We start from the raw sequence: 25,913 nt of genomic DNA on the forward strand, positions 1-25,913 counted from the left end.
TATTATGACTCACTACTGGCAAACCACTGAAGCTAAGCAGGTGTGAACCTAGCCAGTACCTGGATGGGAGACCTCCTGCGCCTTCAGTTATAGTTTCCAGAAAAGCACTTTATAAGTGCAAGGAATTATTATTATATACGAATTACATAAGTAACACAGTCAATGAAAATTGTTCTTGTGTTTTTTTATCACAAGCTCTTTATTTCACGCATTGGAAATATACTGTAGAAAATTGCATGCTGCTCTATATGAACAATAAAGACAAATGTGTAAGTGCTTATAAACTTTTTAAACAACCTTTTTACTCAAATAAGATTAAATGATCAGTATCTAGTCATCCCACATCTGGACAAATTCATAGTAATGTCCCCAATCAATGCTACTCATTTATGCTAGAGACAATACTTTTTTTCCTCTTAAAACAGCACTTTTGAAGCTTAGATAAAATTATCTAAGAACCTCAGCATAAAGCAGAAAAGAGACAACTGTTTTTTATTCCCAATGGTATCTTTAATAGAGATAAAAACGGAAAATCCAATAATGCAAATAAACACAACAGTGTAAAATATATATATATAGTACACCCACTGTGAAGTGTCCCTAAATGCCGTCGACATAATGCAAAAATGAAAAGTTAAATTTGTTTGTTTATGCCCGTACAGAAATATTACAATTTTTTACATACACACAATTTACATTACTGAAAAAAAGTGTGAAAGAAATCAGTTCATTTTCATGCTTACAAAAATCCCTCGCTGTAAGTGGAAACACGAGGGTGAGGACGCGAGAGGAAATCGACAGTAGAGGAAATCACACCCATTCCCCTTGTATTCCTCAATTGCGTGATTCTAGAGGAGGATTATTTGAAAAAAACAATATGGCAGATAGTTACAGCCCTCAGAGGTGAAGCAGCAGCAACTAGGTTAATAGCAACATCTGTCATATAGGCGATCTTCCTACAACATTAATAAAAGAACTAACTCCATTAAAATCAAGAGAGCAGTGTGACAGCTGACCCCGTCAGCTGGCCCAGCACCGGTTCTCACAGAATGAGAACGACACAGGGTTTCGTTCTGCACACGGGGACGGCGCTTGGATTGGTTAGTCCGCAGAAGTCCATCCTTCGCCTTTTCTCCTTTTAAAGGCGGGCGGTCAAGCGTTAGCGCAGCAGGGGAGAGGGACACACCAGCCGGTCAGGGGGGTGACCTGACTCGGGGTGCGGCAGCAAGGTCAGCAGGGAAGACGACGCCGCAGAACCGAGCCCTCGCTGCCGGTCCCGCCCGGCCCGCGTTCACACCGTCGCTTGAACGGGACCGCGGCTCGGAGGAGCCGCTGAAGGACACGGGCGAGACGAAGGAGCACCAAAAAAAAAAAAAAAGCGCAAAGTGAAGCGGCCACCCCCTCCCGTTGGATTTCAACCGGCCACCTGCGCCCCCCAGTGTGACACAACGGGAGTCTCGCTGCGCACACTGGGAGGCTCCAGCTGGCACCGGCGGGGAAACGCGAAAAATGCAGCAGCAGCAGAGAGACGCTTCAGCCCCAGCTCTCCTGTTCCGCACAATGTAGGCGGCCGGCCCCCTACTGGTCCACCAGCTCTAAGGTCGTGCTGGGCTCCCTGCACCCTAATTCAATCACATGCGCCACGCTGGGCTCCAGCTTTCGTGGCAAGGACACGGAGCGTTTTATTGATTCTTCGCCCGTGATTTAAATGACAGCGCGTCGAGACATGGAAATACAGTGGATACAGGGACACACTTCTGGACATTTAGTTAGGTACTGCAGTATTCCCTTTTTCGAACTTCCGGTTTTAAAGGGAGTAGATACATTTTTTTAGCAGCAGAACTGTCCACATGTCCACACGCCCAAAAGGGAAATCGTGTACGATCCGGAATCAAGACTGCGCAACTCGATTTCCTCTGAAGGCGTCGGGAGTGGGGAGACCTACAGTAGGAGAATAAGTAACCCTCACCACAGTCCACCATCACTGGCCCACGGAAGCGCATGGAGTGGGAAACCTACTGTGCAGCACGCAGAGAAACAGAGGGTAGTTTGCCTGTGACGTTCAATTCCATCTGAACAGCTTGTCAGCATCAAACACTGGTCCTCTTAATCCAACGAAGAGGAAGACTGAAAAACGTTTCCCGTTGAATGATACCATCAAAATGAAAAATGTAGTATCCATGTTTTTGTTCTTCATAAAAACGGTTTTGATTAAAAAAAACATGTTGTGGCACAAAAGGCTAAATTTAGGTGTAAAAAGCACTTAAAATACAATAAGTAAAAGTCGCTCACTGAAACCTAAATTGAAGTCAGTTTCCTTAGTGATCAGGTTATCGGGTTTTTTTTTTAAAAAAACTGAAAGTGTACTATTACAGCAAGAGAGATGTTATTGGAAACCATTCTCATTTTAGTTCAAGCAGCTGTGTTTGAAGACTTAAAGCAGTGCGGAGCGCCAGCCGCGGCGCAGCAGAACCCGGACCCGAGCTCCCGAGCCCAGCTCCCGGCTGTCCGAACACCTCGCTCCGCCTCTGGGCTCGCCGCGTTACAAACCACCGCCCTGCCTCACCTTCTAAGTTTGTTTTTTAACAAGGCATGGAAGAAGGAGTTGGCGTCGCTGGAGTGATTTAAAGCACCTGGAAATCTCTGCCGGTAAATTTAAAGTTTAATTCGTTACTCCTTTCTTTTGGCACGAATTATACTCGAACCCTCTCTCGAGGAAGGGTGTAGAAGGGCACTGTTGTGTGGTGGGGTGTAGAATCTCACTTTTTACGCTCGGGTCTACACTTACTGTACTACATTTGGGCAAAGCTAGGGTACACAGGGGTACAAGACAACTGAGACGTGAACAAGTAAGCAGCGTGGTGCAAGACGGACCGTCAAACCAGAACCTGTCGCTGCAAGACCTCAACGGTTCTCACACCAGTTTCCAGGTGGGGTAGAAATCGAGATATAGTTTGGGCTGCTCCTTTCGGGAAAGGAAGCGGATCTGAAAACCCGTCCAGCAACGCCCTTTGTGCGAATGGAGGATTGCTACCTGAACAGGTGACCTCACACGCAGACGCACAATGAAAAACTAACCAGCTGCTTTCACTGCAAATAGGAAAGCAGGCTTTCAGTGCTGTGCGACACCAAGTAACTTCTACTAGCAAACGTTCTGGGTCTGAACGTTTCCATCGTGAAACTAAAAACGAATGCATTTTTACCTATTTTATTGGAGGGGGGTTTGAGACGTCCCATAGATAAAATAATGTGTAAATTCCAAATTATGTGCAAACGCCAAAAATCAAATTGAATTTATGGGATTTTGCAACAGGCACATTAATACTTCGATTCAATTAATCTTTTCCTCTTTTGCAGTTCTGCACTTAATACAAATGACAGGCTTCTAAAATCGAAATCTGGGCTTTTTGTCCCCCCAAAACGTTCAGTGATGACGGTGCAGCTCTAGTTCAAGAACTAACCCAAAATCAGACAAAAGGAGTCCGGGAGCAGTCCGATGGGCTGCATGTTATCGTATCGAGGCAGTGATTCTGCCAGACGGGCAGATGCATTGAGTCAGAGCAAAGACGTACAGCAAAGCGTCACCCTGTGATCCGGAGCACGAATAATTAAATGACGTTTAGTAAGAAGAAAGAAAGAGGTTAGTGTTGGGAGGAGGAGCTTGGTAGCTGAATGTGATGTAGAAAAAAATACAATCCCGTGACACCACACTGTTTGATCTCGATTTACTCATTATCCAAGCTAGGAACGGCTTACTTATGGTAAGGAAGAGAATCTGGACATGATTGATTATATATATATAAAAAAAAGATTCAGCCAGTGACAGTCAGTAAGGAATCCAACTCAAAGAAATACTTTTAAAAATACTGATCTGTTTTACTTAAGATTTGAAAGGCGTTCCGATTTCGAACCCTCGCTGTCTAGGGGCGCCCCGTGCCGCAGGTCCGCGCTGCGATCAAAGTAAACAGCACCGCTCTCTGAAGCTCTTTTTGTTCTTGCTGCTCCTCTTGCCGTTTTTGTCCTTGTTCTCCGACATCTTTTTTGCTCTGACTTCCCGCATCAGGTCGAAAAACACCTGGAAACGAAAGAGCACCTCAGGGCCACACCGGCGACAGCCGGAGCTGATCTTGCGACAGAGCCAGCCCTCCCGCGGACGGGAAGCCTATCTTCCTTTACAGTCCCGCCGACGAGCGCCGGCAACATTGTCTTTTCACCGAAATGCGCCCAAGTTTAATCCCAATAAAACATTCCAACACCGTTAAAAAAAAAGGTGTGCATCGATTTTTGGTTGATCAACGGCAATTGCAGTTGCACTATAAAAGCGCAAGAACGTACACTGGCTCACGGATTCTGAACTGTAACTCTCATCTGAACACTCCTCTCCACCATCAAGCCCGCTTGAACTCTTATCCTGTCCTTAACCCCTAGTCTGTATCCTGACCCCCCTTCCTGCTCTTAACCTTAACCCCAATTTCTGTGTCACTTCTAGCCTTAACACATTCCAGTCTAGACTGAGAGCAAGCTGACAGTTCATCTCAAGAATAGGACTACTACTTGGGGGAGATATATGCGTTGAACGCTAAATTAAACTATAACTTATAGCTATAACGGCATCCACCTGTCCAGCTCACTCTTCTACAGAATGGGCATCAAAGCCTGCAGACAAGCAGGGCATGTCATCCGTGAACAGCTCTGCTCCACTCTTCACGCAGTCAGACTAGTGCGCGTCAACCCAGTCTTACCTTATCCACATTGGCCCTGGTCTTCGCCGAGGTCTCTACGTACTGGACACCCCACTCCTCTGCTTTGCTCCTGGCCTCGTCGACCATCACCTGCCTCCGTTCCTCCAAATCCGACTTGTTCCCAACCAAAAGCAGGGGGATTTTGTCTTCTTCCGCCTTTACTCGTAGGATCTGTTCCCTGGAAGTTCAACATATTTCAAAGACAGCGGGTGATCAGATAGTCTGGGATCATGCTTCGTTAACTGTACAGCATAGTCCGGGCTTGACTGAATACATGCACTTTGCCTTATTTTGGAATGCCAAACATACGGTTATATTCACTGGAGAATGACCGTCTAATGACGATAACCTGATGGAAGGCCACAAGAAGACATCATATTCAGTCTAAAGAAACCCCAGCTCTCCTTCTGCAGTGCAGACAAGAATCAACTTCAACTGGGCATTGCAGTGTCAATTTCTCAATTCCCAGATTGCAATAAACAAAATACAGCTAGACTGTCAACTTTGAGAGTTGGGACACAGTCACCAAGAGGGTGAATTGTCTATGAGTGTATTCATCTTGTTTTTTAGGCCCTTGGAAAATCATTACCAGTTTCGTAAAAAATGCCCAATAGTCTTAGTGATTATCCCATGCACTTTGCTGTGGCTTGGATTGCCTAAAAGCATTTTTAAAAAAAAATCTTTCCATGATTATCTGGTTATCGGATTATGGTGGACTCGTCGGGGGCACCTGAACTCCGCAGTGGCGGTGAAGGACTCGTGCTCCGTTATGGAGAAGACCAGGAGGAACCCCTCTCCGCTGCGGAAGTAGTTATCCCGGATGGCAGCGTAGTCCTCCTGCCCCGCGGTGTCCAGGATGTCAATCTGGACCTCCTCCCCATCCAGGACCACCTTCTTCCGGTAGCTGTCAGCCTTCGTGGGCTCGTAATCTTCGACAAACTGCCAAAGGGAGTCAGAATCGCCTGAGGACCTGGCTACACACAAGACTGTCTCCCTCTCAGAATAGAGGCTGAGAAATCAGACGTTCCACTCCTACCTTAACTCTGAAAAATAAAACGTCACACCTTCGCCGTTTCCATCAAGAATGGACTTTTAGGTTGGTTGTTTTTTTTTTTGGTCTCGCGCATCTCTTTACTTGAGCTAAGTCAGATTTAACCTACTCTTTTCTAGCAAGTTGTTTACACAATTTCCAACACTTTTGTGAAAATTCGTGATCCTCTGCGACATTGATATTCTAGATCGTGATTTAAGACTGGTCTAATGCTGTTCTAATAAACAACACCCAAAGGGTACAAATGTCTCATTTCTGATGTGTAAAAAGAAAAACGTACCAATATTTCAGCCCTTAACATTATCACCAACTGCTACGACACAGTTAGGGGTGTCACATACTCTAGTGTCATAAAATCACAAATGAGAGGGGGCCTCTCGTCTCATCAGAACCGTTTCGTAGTTAATAGTCAATGGCTGTGAGGACTGTGAATACTTGTATCGGGTCCCTGAAACTCAATCCTGAGACAGGCAGCCCTTTGTAGCAGAGTGCTCTACAGGAGAGCCTTACCTCATCATACATGAACTGCAGCGTGAGCGCAGACTTGCCCACCCCTCCACTCCCCACCATGATGACCTTGTGCAGGGCCAGGGAGCTCTGGTTCTTGCCCTTGTTGGTTGCCATAGCTGGACACTTTCAATACCACGCAGTCGCTCACCCACAGCCCTGGACCGGACACCACCTGGCTGGAAACAAGGGACAAAGGGGAGGCCGGTCACTCTCCGTTACATCCCACATTAACAGCAACCAAAATCGTATAGCAACACCTCCCAGCCTGTGGGCCGGGGACCCCTGGTGGTCAGTGATAGTAAGGCAGGGCATCCACGGAGAAGAAAAATGTGCTGATGCATCAGATCTAAGGCTAACACTGTCATTACATGGACTGAGTGCATATATCTGTTGAAACATTCAAATTTCAAGTTCAAGTTCATCTAATCCAATTTTACACAATATAAGTTCAAAATATACAAATGGTCAATGATTGCATCCTTATTTATTCGATTCCATACAGACAGGACTGTTAAAAAGAAATCGGAAGCCAAACGTTTAAGAAAGGTTACAAACGGGAGGAGGCTAGGCACGTGGCTCAGCAGCCTGCTCCACATGCCCACCACCCTTTAAAGACCACGTTTGTGTTCTCGGTCTTAAACGTACAAACGCAGTTTGTACTTCACTCCCTTCCACCCCAAAATGTATCTGGTTGCTCTTCTCTGGACTGATTCCAGGGCAGCAGTATCTGTCCTATAACGTCTGGGAATGAATAAGGGATCAGCACTCCCAAACAGTCTGGGATCCCCTGTTCCAGTCAACCACAAGCATCACCGTTCATGGGCTGTGTACAACACCCCGCCTCCTAGCCCCTTCACTCAGTACATCTTGGTGTTCACAGTTCAAAACATGGTTGCAAACCCATGTTTGCTGTGCAGAATTTTTAGTAAGAAAAAATAGTAGTTACATACTGTATTCTTGCTTTGTCCAGAGAAAAAACCCCATCTAAGGACAGAGTACTAATGCACTTCTTGATTAAGAAACACATGCTGGTATTTCTGGTGGAATTTCTTTTTCTAAAACCACCAAATAAACAACCAAATTCCAAGAGAGAACAATTATATTTATTCTCTATTGTACCTTAAGAGGAAATGACAAAGACTGTACCCAACAATACAGGAGCTACTGGAACATTTTCAAAAAAGGATACTGTATCAAAGTGGCTAACCAGCACATCCGGATTGATTCCCTCATAAGCCTGATGTGATGGCACTCGCTGCTGTCGAGTTAAAGTTTTTGCAAAGGACAACAAAGTTTTTTAGAGTAGATCCAATTTATCCAAACTGGCATACCAGGCCATACAGTGAAACTCCATGTTGTACATGCATTTAAAATGGGATTTGAACGACACATTCAATGAAGAAATTAAAAACAGTAGTAGATAAGGAGATGACTCCTGAGCTGCGCACTATTTATTTTGTGTGATGAAGCAAACACTTATCTATAGGATGAAAATCCAGAGGAGGCATAACTGAGATCTTGAAATCCGTGCACTAAACAGCGGGAAGGAGAGCTGAGAATTGGAATAAGTGAGCTATTTACCAACAGTGGATAGTCATGGAAATCGCCCACACACTCAGCCATCACGACAAAACAGCACTAAACTGCAGAGATTTGAATTGCAAAAGGACGCCCACATAAGCCACAGGTTCAAATGAATTCATCTACTGTATAAACACGGGTTCAAAGGAAAAGGTATCTGCAAAAATACGATTCTCAGAACTGGCCTGCTGCTAAACTGTTATTTAATTCCCTACTAACTATTAAGGAATGTACAGCAATTGAAGGCCTGTATATTCTAACAGCAGATGTAACAGTAAAGTGGAATACACTCGATTCTCTGAAACACAGACAAACATTAAGAATGTTCACAATGCGTTAAAAAGCCTAATGTAGGTTCATATATACGGTAATGAAGCCTTCTTAGGAAAAGAAAAATATAAATATGGAACAAGTAAATGTTTATTCCAAGCTGAAAACAGAAGAAAGGAAACGACGTTTGGGCTGTGGAGCCTTCTTCGGCTGTGTAGCTACCTACTTGAAGAACTTCAAAATATAAAAATGATGACAGATGTCTTTAAAATGTAGAACATCTGATGCACTATTACTTTATACAGTCTTAAATGTCAAAACTGTAAATATTTGTGGTCAGTTCCAGATGTGCCCCAAGTCATTCTGGATTACTCAGATGACACAACTACAGCACAGTCACTCCACATCGCAGAGGATCATCTCCAAAACCAGGCCAGGCTGCTTCATGGCAGCCTAAAATGTAAGTGAATGACTTCCTTCATGTTCTGTAACTCCACGTACCAGCTCAGAGGTGGCTGCCCAACAGGCTTGTACAAATGTCACAACTGTGAGTTCCCACGCGGCGAGCCTTTGACACTCATTAATAAAGAAGAGTGCAACAAGAACTGATCCCAAGCCTGATCAATGCCCACTGTAAGGAGACCAGGCAGCACGCACAGCCACAAGCTAGCTTGCACCATGAGGACCCGAACAGCCCTCAGGAGAAAAGGGCTTTGACAGCACTGCACCGGAGAGTGAAATACTCAGGGGCAACAGATGCTGTACAGAAGCAGTGGGACTGGGAATGAGATTTCTCACGCTCCTTTCTTGCTCCAGTTGTGCTCTTCCCTGGTAAGCTCACACTGATGACCTAAAGCACACAGCAGCCTAACGCCTCAAAACTTCCTGCCAAGGGACACAAGATGTGCCATATTTAGTACATAAAAATCAATCTGGGACTTTGCTGTTTTTAAAGGTACATTAAAACTAGGCAGTAAAACAATTCCAGCCAGCACACATGACCGTGACATCCCACCTTCCCATCATCACAAGGTGTATGGAACAAGCTTTATTGTGTTTTGTGTCACTGAAGTCCACATCTGCACTCGCATGCGAGAATCGTAAAACAGTCGGGAGCAACCCAGCAAACCAGGGGCTTCCTGTCTGGAGTCCCAAACGTGTTACTTCCTCCGTCTACGAGACGGACATTCATGGAGATGAATCTGTGCTTCGTTTCCGATCTCTGACCCTGTAGGAACGTGCGCAGTTCTGTCGGCATTCAGCTCAACCTGCCCCGTCTGCTGTCCAGGCAATCCCAGCAGTTCAATCCCCGCTTATTCCGGAGTATGCACTCTCTCTCTCTTGTGAGCCCCATTTCAGCAGGGTGCTCTCACTTAGGACCCCCCACTTTCACGATACTGTCAAATTAAATACCTGGACAGGATTAGTGCAAGTGACGCTACCACTAAGGTTGTCGGAACTGGACTGCAGGCAAACAGGCCCACTGGAATCTCAGAGCACATCCGCTGTGTGAGCACACACTGATCGGCCTGGTGAATAAAAGTTCCCCCTTTGTTTTTGGGGTCCTAGTGGACATTGCTCAAGGACCCCAGGATTCTTCCCCTGGGGAGTCACTCATAATATAATGCTTCATAATGCTACGCACATCTCTTGCTTTTCCCACCAAGACCATGCCGAGTCACATGCATCGTGTCGACACTAGATGGCGCCGATTGTCACAGCCAGTTTGGTTTCTCCTGCCTCTGCTGTGCCCGAGGTGAACCCTGGCAGAGATACGTACAGGAGACAATGCTGTACATTCTGTAAAAACCCTGTGAGAGTGACAATATTGTAATCATACACTGGGCACAGTTAGGCTTCTGGGTTTAAATAGCAGATCAAGGTACTGTACCCAGATTGTACCAGCAAACCCAGCAGGACAGACGCCAAGATCGGTCTGCAAACAAACAAGTAACTGTAATGTCTGTAAATCACTGTCACTTTGGATAAAGTAGTCCAAATAAAATTCTAATAATAAAACAATATCAAATATGTCACAGCAGAGCACTGTTTTAAGATGAACCATGAAGAGCAATAAACGTTAAAAAAACGAAGTTTAACAGGGTTTTGTCAATGTCATATAGAGTGATAACTATACAGGTTTAAATCCCAGTAAGGTGGTCTAGTCTTTAAAATAAAGCAACGTGCTTAAAAATACTCTTACAATATACCTTACAATTGATTTTGAGGTAATCAGTATGCTGTGGTGTACACATAGCAGAATCACAATATGAACAACATTACCGATTTTAACATAAGATTATTGTCGTCTTACGGTTTGCAAGATGCAAGAATTCTCCTTGTAAACACGAACCAGATTCAAAACGAGCCTCAGACCTCGAAGGTCTGGACAAAGAGAAAGTCACCTGTTGTCTTTCTACCCTTTTCAAAACCCAAGAGACCTTAATTTTTTTTAATAAGAGACTCTTTCAGAAGAAGAGGAAAACAATTTAACATCCTGACGTCCGATGCAACAATGAAATCATGTGACCCGTAGGGAGACAATGAAAGCGCTGTCATCGGCCGCAGCTGGACGGCTCTTGCCTGAAACGGTCTTCCGTCTCGACCCGAGCTCCCACTCATCTCTCAGGAAGTGATCCCTGTCCTGCTGCTTCCTGTCATTGTTTCTGGTAACCCTGGCAACAACGGCCTGGCAGTTCAGGATGCTGGCAACAGAGGTCAGGAACTCAAAGCGGCCTGCTTGCCGTGCTAAGCGATATTGAGCTAAAAAGTGTGATGTTACAAGTATTGCATACTGTGAGAGGCATCGCTGCACAGGAACAGGATGTCTCACATACAGCAGATGAACATGAACAAAAAAGTTCATCCACAGTGAAACACGAACCAGAGGGCACAGAGAGAAACTATGGGGAACTGCACATAAAATGGAGAACAGAAGGCATTTCTTTACACAAAGTGCTGTGCGAGTCTGGAACACAGTACCCAGTCATATCTTTCATCAAGAAATGGCTGTACGAGGTCCTCAGGTCCTACTTAAAACCAAACAAAAGTGGGTGTGTCAAGAGCCCTCCTCTTACTTGCAAACTTTATGTACTCAAGAGCAAGTTCTGCTTTTTATAAAGTTTTGTTGTTCTTCCGACATCTAGTGATGTGTACAACGTCTGTTCACAAAGTTCTTGTTATAATGCTTTTGTACATAATCAAAAGGTTATACCAAGGGTACTTCAGGAGAAACCTCAGGCTGTGTGTCCCAGGTACTTCATCCACCCCAAGAAACTACAAGACACTACTAAAATATAAATGGTGAGACAGACAGATGGCTTTTTAAAATTCATCAGAATTGCCAGAGAGGAAAAAACTGAACAAGCAAGCATCCACTAACCTTAGTACCCTGCACTGCAAATAGCCAGAACCAAGAATACTTATTCCTAGATAAGACCTGCATAGAAACATTAAAACAGACCATTAATGAGCTAACCAGGCAAGGCAAGATTTTTGTTTGCTTACACCCTTTGGATGAAGATAACTAGACCCTTGGATTTAAAATAAAATCGTCAAGATTTTGCATGACGCTCAAGGTGGAGAAATGAATGTCATAGATTTACAGCTACTTACTTACCGATTCAGCTATTATTTATCAGAGTTCATAACTCACCCATTATCTTTCTGCTTACACCAGTGAAGGCTGTGACAGCAGCATGTACAGGTGGGAGGACAAGACATCATCTTTCTCCTCCACAACGCTTTCCAGATCCTCCAAGGAATTACCCCACCACCTGTCGCCAGAACATCCCGGGCAGGTTTCAAGGCCTCCAGCCAGTGAGGGCTGCTCAGCAGAAGCCTCCAGGGGGGGCGCTCTTGCTGAACTGGAGGAGTAGCAACAGCACACCAGGGTCCTCCCAGACAGCTGAGCTCCTCTCCCAGCCGGGGCGAGCACGCCCAACAGCCTTGCGAAGAAACTTCATCCCCACCACTATTCCCAACAGTCTTGTCCTTTCAGTCACTGTCCAGAATTATCTGACAGTGATTCTGATTCCTGACCATCGCTGACGATGGGGACACAGATCAGCTTATGAATTGAGAGCTCCTGCTCTGGGCTGTGTCACTCCAGTCCCAGCTGTGAGAGCTCCTGCTCTGGGCTGTGTCACTCCAGTCCCAGCTGTGAGAGCTCCTGCTCTGGGCTGTATCACTCCAGTCCCAGCTGTGAGAGCTCCTGCTCTGGGCTCTGGTCACTCCAGTCCCAGCTGTGAGAGCTCCTGCTCTGGGCTGTGTCACTCCAGTCCCAGCTGTGAGAGCTCCTGCTCTGGGCTGTGTCACTCCAGTCCCAGCTGGGAGAGCTCCTGCTCTGGGCTGTGTCACTCCAGTCCCAGCTGTGAGAGCTCCTGCTCTGGGCTGTGTCACTCCAGCCCCAGCTGTGAGAGCTCCTGCTCTGGGCTGTGTCACTCCAGCCCCAGCTGTGAGAGCTCCTGCTCTGGGCTGTGTCACTCCAGCCCCAGCTGTGAGAGCTCCTGCTCTGGGCTGTGTCACTCCAGTCCCAGATCCGAGAGCTCATGTTCTGGGCTGTGTCACTCCAGTCCCAGATCCGAGAGCTCATGTTCTGGGCTGTGTCACTCCAGTCCCAGATCCGAGAGCTCATGTTCTGGGCTGTGTCACTCCAGTCCCAGATCTGAGAGCTCATGTTCTGGGCTGTGTCACTCCAGTCCCAGATCCGAGAGCTCATGTTCTGGGCTGTGTCACTCCAGTCCCAGATCCGAGAGCTCATGTTCTGGGCTGTATCACTCCAGTCCCAGCTGTGAGAGCTCATGTTCTGGGCCCACAGCTTCAGGCCAGCACAGCTCTCCCTGTGTGTGTCAAAGAGACCAGCAGGGGCGTGCCTCTGCAGGCGGGGCTGAACGAGGGTGCAGCACAGCGTCTAAGTCAGCTTTCAAGGTTGTTGTGTCAGGAACAAACAGCGATACTATCTTAACGATTCATTTCATCACAGCCTTTCGATTTCAGAAACCGGAAGCCGTGAGGGAGCACGCTGCGCTCCACACACGCCCAGACAGCTTCCTCCCCAGCCACTGAGATCCCCCAGACGACAGAAAAAAACAAGCAGCTTCGAGCGGGACATGTGATTCACGCCATTCATGCACTAAATGAGCGCCGTTCTGAAAGCTGAAAGCCTCAGAGTCTGGTCATTACCACATACGTATATTTACAGCCAAGCAGAACCGGCAAAGCGGTAGCCTTGGATAATTGGTAATATCCGCTTAGGTGTTTAGTTCGATAATTATCCTATAATGAGTGAGCGTTAGAAGTAAACGATTCTTATAATCTGGCCCAGCTGTCCCGTTAACATAGTAATTAGTTGGTAGCCTTAAAAGGCTGTTTGCTCACCTGGGGAATCTACAGAGAGTCATCAAGACGGTTCAGACTAGAAATGTCTTAGTGCACCAAAACAGAGACAATAAGGCATTGGGAGAAACTAATGATGGAACTTCCTTCAGGCTCTCTAGTAGCGTTCTTTTAGTATTTCTGCTTGTATCGTTCTCTGCTCACCAGATCAAATAAGGTGGCAAGAACCAAGTTTTTGAATTGGTGACGCTTTATACTTGACACTGCGAGGGGCTGGTGCCCTAAAGAAATGCTGAGGAAGCTTCAGTAGTGCAGTGCCCAGCGGGAGTTCAGGATCGGGAGCAAGTTTTGAGTTTTCGCTTGGTCAGTATCGCACATGGATCACAATGCTGCCTCTCTCAGGCCAGGCTGGCTTTCCTTTTGAGTGGTTTTTCATTTGGATTCTGTTGGGCAACTCGGCAATAGCGATTAAGCTGGGATGACCTTTTGATGGACTCCAGCGGGATAAGTACTTGTGTGCACTGAGCGTGTTCAAGTGATGATGATCAACCGCATATAGATAGAGCCTTCGTCCCCAGCGGTTTACATACAGGGAAGGACTCGTTTCATCCACTGCCTCCCTGGGCAGTCAGTTTGCACCAGCTAACACACCACACTGCAGATCGGGTGGAGAGCTGGGAAATGATGTCACTGTCCGGATTCAAGGGAGGCCAAGCTGCACAAGCCCAGAGTGCGATCGTGTAGTTGAGCCAAGACGCCCCCAAGACCATGGTTAACATCCCCACTACTCCAGCAGTAACAGGGGCTCTTTGCTTGGCTGCGAAGACAAGCCCACGAGGCAGTGACGCTGCTGTCTGGGAGGTATCTGAATGGACTGTGGCAGTCTCTGAGAAGCTGTGCCAAGAGCGGAGCTATTCTGCGCAGTCCCACAGTGCCAGTGCGCAGACAGCTCCGCCCCTGACTGGTCCGTCAGGGGAGGTTTTTGTGAATCATTACACAAGAGGACAAACACATTAGACGTTACAGTTTAACATCTCAATCGCAGGGTCATCCCAATTCCTAGATAGATCAGCTCTGAATTACTACTTCTAAACCACACGGTTCAGAACCAAAGAAAATGCTCTGAAAATGACTCACAATTTGCCACCACACCCACCGTGCTCTTTAGATAAGCTGGAGTGCGTAGGGCACAGTATTACCGCATAACACCGCTACCTTATGAGCAAGCTAAAATTTGTTGCTGTACAGCAGAATCGTCCCAAACCACCATGAGACTGTTAAACTACCGATCTCTCCACAGCATGGGCTCAGTCTGATGTGGTTCTGCAATTGTTCTGATAATGCGCAAAACAATATGATCTTTATATTTAATTTTAAAAATGCAACTCTGCAAAGCACTTTAAATTTCAGCAAACTACAGGATGCAGCATGTAGCTATGCACTGAGACATACAGTAGGATATTGTTTTTTTTTTAACAAAGTAAGAAGACAGGTTGCAGGGCATTTACCTCCCCAATCACTGACCATCTCGGTCGGTATAAACAGCAGCCCAGGTCACCTTCCCAGATCAGTTCCAAATGAGAAACTCCATCATCTGAGGCAAAACTGAATAAATGTGTCACTGTAGCAGCACGAAATAAGTAGCCAGACCAAAGATTCTGAAAATAGGTGGTGAGGTGGACTAAAAACACAGACTGAAGCACACTGAAGTACACAGGGACAAAACTAATATGCTGTGAAAAATGTCAAAGATAATCATTCATATTCAGCAGATGCCCCCAAGTGACGTACAATTTACATTCGCTTGACCAGCTTTTACTGAAGTAATCTGGGTTAAGTACCATGTACAAATACAAAACGGCAGAGATCCACTTGGGAAACGATCCCAGGGATCTGAATCCAGGATCGGCACCGCTGGCCCCCTGCAGAGGAAGCGAGGTATGCGCTCAGGCGTCTCTCCTCCTCGCTGCCCTTGGCAGACCCCTCGGCCCTTCAGCTGACAGGCCAGAGCCCCGGAGACGCAAGGTGAGCTACCTCCATACCTTAACCAGCAATATCTGAGCTTCCGCAGTGACCACAGTCGAGGACCACATTCTCTTTTACAAAGGCACTAGCGCCCCCAGTGTCAACGAGACCTGGGCACTCAGCTGGAACGGCAACCCCAAATTCCGAAGCCGACACCGCGAGAAAACCGCGCCGACTCAAGACGTGCATTTTAATGTTCTTCAGAGTTGAGCTCTGCGCTGACTTGCGTCTCTCATTAGTTTTTGTGCAGGGTTTCCTATGCGCTCGTCAACATTTTGATTGCATGTCTCCAGTTGAGCTTTGCCAGCCCCCCCGTTTTTCTTCCTGCATTTGGAAAAGCCCATTTTTAGCGGTCAAGGCTCACTGGTCGCACCCTCGCATCACACGGGGCGAGATCGCAGCAACGAGCGTGTGATCTCTGGAATGTGTGCGACTGGACCATCAGACCTGTGGAAAGCAGAGCTATGGCGCCGGACTTGGGATGAGCCAATGACCATGTAAGTACACGGAGAAGACAGGCCAGGGGTACCCAGCACAGCGACAACCCGCCGATGTCGGAGGCTCGGCCTGTGGCGAGACTAACTCAGCCCGGGTCTGAACCTGCGGCCACCGGCCTACAGGGCCTTCACAATGAACGGGTGCCCGGGTGCACTGAGCCACTCACGAGGGCGACTGTAGCTTGGTTTTACCGCACAGTATCCGCGTTCATCATGGATCTCTTTGTGTAAGGCGATTTGAATCTCAAAAGGGCCGTCCTGGAAAAGCGAAGCATCCAGGCTCGCCTGCGCACAGCGGGCACGTAGGAAAACGGGCTCTGCCTACACCGGCTTCCGCCATTCCTCTCCATCGCATACCAGTTAAATAAAGGAGCTCCAGCTTTTCTTCGGAGTCGATAAAGGTACACTTAAACACTTGACTTAAACACTAAGCACCGCGGAAGACCAGGAGCTGGAAACGCAAAGACGACGACAGTGGTGCTGTACTAGCCTCCCTCGGCTCTGACAGTAACCCCGCCTGTGTCCACACGGGGACCCGCAGGGGACCGGCAGCCCCGGGGGCCAGCTCTCGGCGGAGACTGATGGGAAAGGCGGCAGGAGCACAAGGGGAGACAGAGGAGTCTTTTGAGAGAGCTCAGCCGCACAGCGCTGAATGGGGGCTCTGTCTCTCACAACAGCCCGGCTCTGTGAGAAGGCTCCTGTTGAATGGAAATGGAAGATCGTAATAAGACCCTCCGCTTTCACACGCGAGAGGAAATGAAATGACCTATCAACAGTGGGAAGATAGTCTGGGGTCGCCAATATCGTCGTTTTGCATGTCACTCAGTCACCTACAGTACATGCTGTATTACAATACAAAAAAAAAGGAAATGTGAATGTTCTCCGAGAAACCATTTGGAAATATACTGCACCATTATCTTCCAAATAACCTGCTCGGTACATTTTTAAAGTATGTAAGATTCCCATGCAATATTGAGTGAGCGCAGCAGCGTTCTGACAAGCCTCCATTTTGTTTCGTATTAGTGCAAATACAATATGTATGGTACACTTACTCGAAGAGGACCTGCCCCCCCCCCAACACATGGCACCACCAAAGCCCCCTGCCCCCCCATCTCACACTTCCTAGCGAGCCTGGCCAATGCGCTGGGAACAGTCTCCCAATCCTCGAGTGGAGCGCTGTCTGCCCCCACAATGCCTGAGCAAGCCCCAGCCCTGGCCCCTGGACCGAGGCACTGAGTCACCATGGCGATGGGCCTGCCCTTTCACCCCGGCAGGAAATGGTCCCTCGTGCTCATGACAGAGCTTCCTCGCCGCACACAGCTGCCGAGGAAACGTTGCAGGCTCGGGATAACTCACAGGCATGCAGACAGAGGAGATAAGAGGCTCCAAGACAAGCACAGTATCTGCCTAGACTTCATCAGTCTTTTCTTTTCTAACATTAAACAGGTCCCAGACCAAACCCTTCTACTTAAACAGAAAAGGCTTTTTCAACACCGTCCCCCACCGCAGCTAAATCTTTGGTTTTTTTCCTATACAAAATGTGCAAATGCATCTAACAGGCTACATCATGTATCACAATACACTGTGCACGGCAAGGAATAGGAAAGTCACCTTGTCCTGGTGCTTTTCACAACAAAGGCATGGATTTTGTTCCTTGGAATTAAACATGAGAAAGTTTTTCAAGCACACAGAAAAAGGCTTGTTTTACTCAGACAGCAGTGCAAACTAAAAGAGGATATAAGAAACAACAGCTGGGCCAGCAGAGCCCATTTTAAACAGGCTTTTTTCTCCTACATCTTCAAATGTTTCTTACATTTAAAGAACTACAGCTCCCGAAGGAGCGAACAGTATCTCGCACTTCCAAGACTTGCACAGTGGCCGTACTGTAGCCTGCTCCAGAGTCCTGAACAAGTGTTCCAGCGCAGGGCCCTCATCAGGGCCCGAGGTTCAAATTTCACCTCAGCCGCCAAATTCCGATTTCATGGAAACTAGGCCACATGTCTCAACAAGCCCGCTGAGAGGCGGTGGAAACCGGGGGCAGAAAAACCGACACCGCAGCGCCTGGCCTGTGGAGACACGCAGGGTGAGGAAGAGGAAGAAGAGTTCCCCGGCTCTGCTTGTGATCCACGCGCTAGAAGTGCCCCATGGCCTGACACCAAGTCCAAAGGGAAGCTGCCCTCCCTTCTCCGGGTCCTTTTCCCAGCACACTTACCAGCCCCGGCTCCCGCCCGGATGAAAAACGGCCGCGGGTATCCAGCTGCTCCACTGAACCGCGTTCCAGAGCGGCTCTCCGTGACGGAGGGCCCAGGACTGTTTATCCCCTGGAGGGCTGTGCGCCTACAGGGCGCTTCCCTTGCAATAACACTGGGGCTGAGGAATGGCATAAATCTCAGCGGGCCGCAAACAAAGCACGAGAGCTGCCACGGCGTTCACCGTGTGTGTCTCTGGCCTCGGCGCCGCCATCACGCATGTGTGCGGTCAGGCGGGTGGATTCCGACTGCGGACAACACGCTTCACGCCTAACGAACGGGTGTAACCCCTCGTACAGAAAAAAAAAGGGCAATTCAAAATTATTTTTTCCGACTGCCCAGCTCAGGTCAGTTACAGTTGATACAGTTACAGTTTCTCTTCTGTCTCCAAATGTGTTATTTTCTTATGGTCCCCGAAATGTTACCAGCACGGAGAAGAAGACTACTCGCCCCCATTCTTCTTCTCAATGTGACGGCTGTGTCGTCGCCCAGTTTCAACACCGTACCCCAGGCCAGACGGACGCGAGCGACCGACTGAGCAGTTCGCACATGAAGCTTTGCACTATATACCTTACAAGGCCTGGGTATGGATTTGCATCTCCCAGTAGATTCTGCAAGTCGCAATGAGCACCTCCAATCATTAAAATTTGAATAAAACATCCAAACTGGTGTCTCTCTCCCTCGCCTCCCTCCATTCAGCACACTAAATTTCCATTTAGAGTGCTCTGAAACTGCAATTTTGAACACGCAATTAATGTAAATGAGATATCTGATTAATTACACAGTTTTCATGAGAACCATTCATTGTCTGCACTTTGTAATTAAATAGAACCAATTAGCTTAATACCCAAAGGTGGTTTTCCACTTAATGCTCGGAATGTGGCTTACTTAGCGGACTCGATATACTCCCAGGACAGAGCTATCACAGTAAGAACACGACGGACACGCAAAAACAAACTGTAGGGTATTTCAGGGTGACATTCTAGTTTCCTCTCACCTACCGTTTCTGATCAGGGTGGAAGTCACTTTTCTAATTCAACCCTATAAAATGATCCAACGTAAAAGGTTGAAATATGCTCTGATGAGGAAGAACACAGCACAGAACATTAATTGTATTAATGTGGGTGTCAACAGTTTTCAGACTTTTCCAATGAATGCACAGCTGCACCTCACAAGTGAAAGGTAAAAGATAACTATATACACATTAGATTGAGCTTTACATTAAACAATACAAGCACTTTTGACTTAAGAACCATATGTTTTTCACCTGTTCTGAATTATGACCTACAGTGTGTAAATACTGTCCAGATTTGGGCTGAATTTCATCTATGGAGCTCATAAAAAAACCTCACATCTGTTAAGCAGAGAAAGGTGGAACAGAACACAGGCTTGTACCTCCAAACGATCGATCAAACATCCCGTTACTCAACAAACATTCTTTCCTGAAGAAAATAATAGAGGGTTACAAACCAAGGGAAATTATTACACTAATTAGGCCTACCTACTTAGTTTAAGTTCCAGGAATAGTAAAGGAGCCAAAAGTACTTCTTGGTGTACCATTTACAAAACACAGGGCTACACGGAGAGGTATTTACTTACGCCGTCTGCTGTTTCTTTTTTGTATTAGATGGCTGAGCTATGTTGCGTTTATACTTTAAACATCAAAACAGAACACTCTCTCTAAAACCCCAAACTCGTCAATAGAGCCAATTTCAGAATCCAGTTACAGACACGCATTGCAACGGCTACTACATGAACTGCGCCGGGTTATGAACGAAGACTTCCTGGCTGGCACAGTAATGCTTTTTTAAAGGCTACACTAGTCCTCAGAGCTGAATCGGTGTCTCAGAATAAAAAAAACTAAATCAGAGAAGGCACACACACAGACTACAGGGCTATACATCACAGTACTGAGCCATCAGCTCTCAGTGCCACACTGCAGTTCCAGAGCAGGTCAATTCACAGAGCTCAGGCAGCAGAACTCAAAGGGCAGTTTAAAAAACAAAAACCCAATTGATTGTGAAGCCCACTATTCGATATTGGCCTGGTTAGACTTTCAGCAAAGTGCAGTGTTCAAGTATAGCATTATGTGCAAACCACATCCCTTGTGATGGTGCAGCAAACTCCTCTGCCCCAAAAAGACCCTGCAGAGGAAGAATTCAGCACTGTCTAGCGTGTGCAAGGGGGCGGCAGCACTTGTGGAGCAAGGCTCTCAGTACCACTGAGCCCCGATACACGATCCGCTCTCAATCCGTATTACGCATGAGCAAACACATCCTGCTCTGTCCCTCCTGCACCACCACCCGTGGACAGCAGGGGGCTGCACCAGGGTCCTGCGCCCAGGGGTGGTGTCCTTGAAGGATCTGTGAAACCACACCGCACGCCCGAAGGGAGGATCCCCAGTCCTTCCACCCGTCTCGCAAAACGGCTGTTACACAACATCACAATCCGTGAGAAGATAAGAATAGAAGTTACCGCAGCAGAGGAAACACCACTCAGGTTACAGTCTGGGGGCTGACTGAATAAATCTTCCAGCATGGGACTCACACATACAGTGTACTGTGCACAAGTGATCAGACGGGGAGTTGTGCTGAATCTTGTGAATAACGGCACATAATTCATGGAAGAGAAATGTGTCCTGAGCATGACGACATACTGCAGTCTTCCTGGGACACAGTTACTCTCATCTGCTTGTGTGCCTGCGTAAATAACACGCCAAGAAACAAGACCTTAACATGCTTCACACCAACAAAGAACGACTGCTGCATGTCACACACCACTGCTACGGTCTGCGGCCCATTCTAAATTCATCCCTGAATCAATTCTCAGACAGCAAACCTCTGCTTTGAGGGAATCTCTATTCCGCCTCACAATTCCCTAGAACAGGCAGAGATGGAGGTGACTGGGGAAAAAGGTTACAATTCGTGATTGTGGTAATTCCACCATGCACTAGAAACACAGTGTCGAGATAAACTCAGTATCCAATTCAGAGAGTCATTTTTTTTAAAATCAACACACCCTTTAGTTATTGATCACTTACGATATAAAGAACAACTGGGTTAAATCATTTTCTGCAGCACAGTGAATTCACACTTAAAATCATTTAGATGCTGTGGCCAGTCTGACCTGTTAACTGCAGTGGTTTGAGGGCAATTCTATTCAACGTAAGGTTTGACCAACATAGGTTAAAAGTGCATTGTATTGATCTCATTGGCATAAAACTCCACTTCAAAACTGTGCTATGTGTGCTGAGCACACCCACCACCCTTTCCTGTTATCTCCATTTAACATCAATGGCACCTTAACACAGCAAGGTACTCTGTGCACCAGCAGCTGCAAAAGATATTAAAACGTCTTTGCTAAAAAGAGAAATGCCTAGAGATGGTTGCAGTAAATATTGCTCACACTTCAATAATCACTTTGAATGACAAAAAAAGAAGCTTGGTTTATAGCACCTGTGGTTTTCAGCTCATAGAACAAGCATATAACAGGTCTTTCTAACTAAACTGTAAGTTAGAGAGAACTTTGTACACCCATCAGCTGTTAAAGAATGAGGGTACACACACAGCCTCTGATCTTCCTCAATGAAGAAGTCATTTCAGTGGCTGGTTTGTTCTTTTTAATTTTTCAGTGCATTATTTCTTTGCCCAAAACCAAATTGACAACCTACATTTAAAAAAAAATAAAGTCTTACTGCAAATACAGAGGAGTTACAAATTACATTCCTATATGACACCTATTTCACCCTGGATAAGGGTATCTGCTGAGAAAATAAATGATGATTAAAACTATAACTGGGTTCTGATCCCATTGGAATGACATTTTCACTACTGTACAGAGTCTGTTTGCAATCTCGCACCACATAGGCCACAGTACATACACAAAACACACCTGCTCATCTCAATTTCTGCACCGGTCTCTAAAAGAAGGACTTACAGTGGAGAATGTATGTCAATATCGGCACAGATTACTACACACAAGGTAACAGATCTCCGGTATTTCCACTGGGATGAGACATCTGGTCTAACGCAGAGGGAGACATCCTCCTGCCAAGCTGTTTAAGGGACAGAAGCATCACCACCTTGTAGCCTGATCTGCTCAGATCTAGAAAACCTAAGCAAGGCTGGGCCTGGTCGGTACTGGGATGGGAGACCTCTTCCCTCTGGACGACAAATACTCCAATACAAGCAATACTCTAATACATTGAGAGGGGGTGGAATCCTTCGGAGGAGACATTACACTCAGGTCCTGACTAAGAGTACTTGGATTCCTGGCTAAACTCTACACTTCTACCCTCAACTCTACTCTGCCCTAGGATCCACATCCTCAAAGCACACTGCAATGCCTCTGGCTCAATGCTCGTCTGCACTACCTGCATGGTCTACCACGGTTGGTTTGTTTTTTTTCACCGCTACGTACTTATTGTTCTACACAACATATTTACTGTTCCTGTTGTTATTATTTATGGCGTTTGTCATGTACCGTCTACAGCGTGTGGTGTCGTCTGCTGTGCACGTCCCGAGAGATCAGCGCGAATATGAAGTCCAATGTCCGTGTACATGTGGCAATAAACTCCTCTACTCCACTCTGCCCTTCAGGGTGACACGGGGCTCCTTCTATACATAAAGAGCCCTTTGGGGGTGAATATAAAGAAATGTTAAACAATAACTCTCTCGTCCGCCCAGCTGAGACCCGGACCCCACTGAACGTGTGCATGAATCTCCTGGGACCATCCTCAGCGCACAGGGAAGCGACACGCCTGCCAGCTCGCACCTCTTGGGGTTCAGGCCGGCGCAGACTCCTTCAGTGACCGAGAAGGGTTCTTGTGCTTCCGCAGGGATACCCACGAAGCAAGCATCTCATGGATTCTCTCGGAGTTTATTCGTCAGTTGTTTAAAAACCGTATTCAAAGGCTCGAAGTGTATTCTTTAACCTAAGGTGAGCTTGATTTTTTGGGGGGAGGGCTGCAGTCCGTGCATTTGCTTTTATAATATACAACAAGCTCATTTCAAAGAAAGGGGCACTCGACGTCAAAAACCGCAACGACATCACAGGGCAAATAGGTGTATTAAAGAAACCGCTGCCTGTGCTTGTCATTACTCTCAACAAATTCCACATTTTTGGAATTAGAGAACATGCTTGAGATTCGACCCCTACATATCAGGAACTAAAAAGCAGCGAAACGTGAAAACCGAACAATTCAAGGGGAACTCGGGGATGCAAAACAGACCACGAACAAAAACTTATTCTTCAATTGTTAGTGAACTAGGGGAAGTTGGTCACGTGAAGTATGGACTATATTCCGGGCGTTCGTCAATATTTTAAAGATGAAAACGTCAGCGGTCGTGTCCCCGGGTTATCCGTTTACAGAACCGGCAGATATCGTAGACAGCACCCCATAAATCCGAAGAGAAACACCTTTGTAAATCGACGGGAAGCCTCCAAGCGAACCATCCCTTTCTGTACCACATCCCTGATGTGCCCCGCCCCTCCCCGGTTCAGTCCGCCGCTCTGATTGGGCCGTTCGAGCCCAACAGGAAAGGGGGGGCCGCGGGATCTCGCACCGCATTGGTCCACTCCCGTGTCCATCATGTGCCAGCCTAGCCCACAAGTCAGCTGTGTAACGTCTGCGCGAATGAATAAAGATAACAGTCGCCTTTTCCTCTCTGTCCGTGGTCAGCGCCCCGGCGGATGAGCAGTCCCTACCGCGGAGGAATTCACAAAGTGCAGGAGCGCCTTACCGAGTTTCTTTAACCTTGAAATCTCTGGTTTCTGGGTGCTATCTTGAGGGAAGCATCAAGGTACCGAAGCATAAGGCAGCCGACTGCGCCTGCTTCCAGCCTGGAGTCACTGCCGCGGCGGGAGAAACCCCACCCCAGCCGGATGTGACGCAGGAGCTCTCGGAGGGGGGGCCTGTGGTGTTTGTGAAACAGAAACTCGGATTGTTTTTGTTACTCGAAACAAAAGATGAATAAAGTGAGAAAGAAGAAGTTGTGACAAAGGGACGGTTTTTGGTATTTTTTTTGTTATTTGTTGGTTATTTTATTTTGACGTCTGAAATTCCCGTATAATTTTTTAAACTACTGCCCAATGCGGTGCCCCCTGCTGAGCTTACCTGCAAAACGCAAGAGATCGTTTTGCTGGGGTTTCCTCGTTTTAGCTACAGTAGCTGTACAGCACACTAACAAACAAACCACAGTTTTATAAAGTTCAATTCAACCCTAATGATCACTTATTTATAAATTAATGTCTTTAGGAAAATAAAGTATACAGATTTGGGATATCGTTTAAATGTTACTACATGTTGATAAAAGGGTCGTTCAGGACTGGCCAATACAGTCCTGTATGATCAATAATTCACAGTGATGTCAAAAAAATGACCACATTTAGTACAAAATCACCTTGTTAGTGTGAGAGCAGACTGTTCGCAGGTGAGGGGATGATTTAGCGTGTTTAATGTCAAAGCCTAGTGACATTCAAGAAAAAAAAACACAAAAAGGAGCCAATGTCCTGCGCCTCTCAAGAGAACGATATTTCTGCGTTATTGTTGGAGCAACACCTCTGACGGACTAGCCTTCAGTGGAGACAAGTGGTCTTCAGTGATGAATACAGGTTTTGTGTTGACAGACTGGTAGAGACATGCAGAATGATTTGTTCATTTTTGTGCACAATGGACACATCTAGTCACCTCATTAACTCCACTTCTAGAGACTGACGGCAGCCTGACTCCTTGGCTACAGCCGCCAATCAAGTCCTGAGTCCTGAGACAGACGTGCGGAGTCAAGGGTTCGGAGGTCAGCAAAGCCAGCCCCTAACCCCTAACTCTAACTGTTATGAGTGTCCATGCTCTGTAAAAGGAATGGGAAAGAAAATCCACAAGATAACATCTACAGCCGAGAGAAAAGACTGTCGATTTTTTATTGTTTCCAGCAGTGAACACATGTGCCACTGCTCTGTGACATTCACCGCACACTCCCTGTTCATCAATCTTATTGACGATATTAACGACAGCATAATAATCCTGTTAAATATTCAATAAACAGTCAGTGCACCTGCTACAAAAGGTGTAATTTCCCAGTTAACAACTTTGTGAATTTGCTGCTATACCAAGTGACACATTATTGATGCTCCAGTTTCCTCCCACAGGGTAAAGACATTCTGGTAGGTTAATATGCTTCTGTCTCAGGGCTGCATGCCGTGGTCTGTTCATGTTCTCCCCATGCTGAGGGGATCTTCTCTAGTATCCGTTGTTTTAGGGTTCTGTTGTCTGATATCCTTTAAAATAAAAATTCGATTTTTGATTGGGTGATGGGTGTTTCATGTACTGCAGAAAACTTAAAAGCAATTAAATCACACTTAATCCATGAGCATCACAAGTGTTGACGGCTTTATTCTGATTAAATTAATTACACTGAACAGGTAGCTTCCTGTGACAACTCTTACACAATCCTAATACAGAATTTGAGATTTCAAGATGACGCTGACCAGGGCAACATCGTCTTTGCTCTTTTGTTCCTTATATGATGTATAATTGGATCATATTTTTATTGTAAGTCTTTAATTGTATGAGCTCACCAAACCAAATTCCATGTTCCTGGTTGTTATGGCAATTAAGTATTGAACTTGAGCGGGAGCTTACTGTTTTACAAAT

At 46.5% G+C, this 25,913-nt stretch overlaps 1 protein-coding gene across 2 annotated transcripts; it reads right to left on the reverse strand.

Moving 5' to 3' along the window:
* Positions 1-488: 488 nt before the first annotated feature.
* Positions 489-24,161, reverse strand: LOC148649456 (ras-related protein Ral-B). Of its 2 annotated transcripts, none has more exons than XM_088606185.1 (5): positions 24,004-24,161; positions 6,304-6,479; positions 5,473-5,681; positions 4,743-4,920; positions 489-4,075 (listed from the first exon to the last, which is right to left on the reverse strand). In XM_088606185.1, exons 2-5 carry the CDS (start codon positions 6,415-6,417, stop codon positions 3,956-3,958), a joined length of 621 nt encoding a protein of 206 aa, XP_088462311.1. In that variant the 5' UTR covers positions 6,418-6,479; positions 24,004-24,161; the 3' UTR covers positions 489-3,955. The 2 variants fall into 2 exon arrangements, with proteins under 2 accessions (XP_088462311.1, XP_088462312.1); XM_088606186.1 differs by lacking the exon at positions 24,004-24,161 and adding an exon at positions 11,810-11,967.
* Between the last annotated feature and the right edge of the window lie 1,752 nt (positions 24,162-25,913).

The sequence above is a fragment of the Lepisosteus platostomus genome, chromosome 14 (assembly GCF_059453375.1).
Source record: "Lepisosteus platostomus isolate fLepPlt1 chromosome 14, fLepPlt1.hap1, whole genome shotgun sequence".
Classification (NCBI taxonomy): Eukaryota; Metazoa; Chordata; class Actinopteri; order Semionotiformes; family Lepisosteidae; genus Lepisosteus; species Lepisosteus platostomus.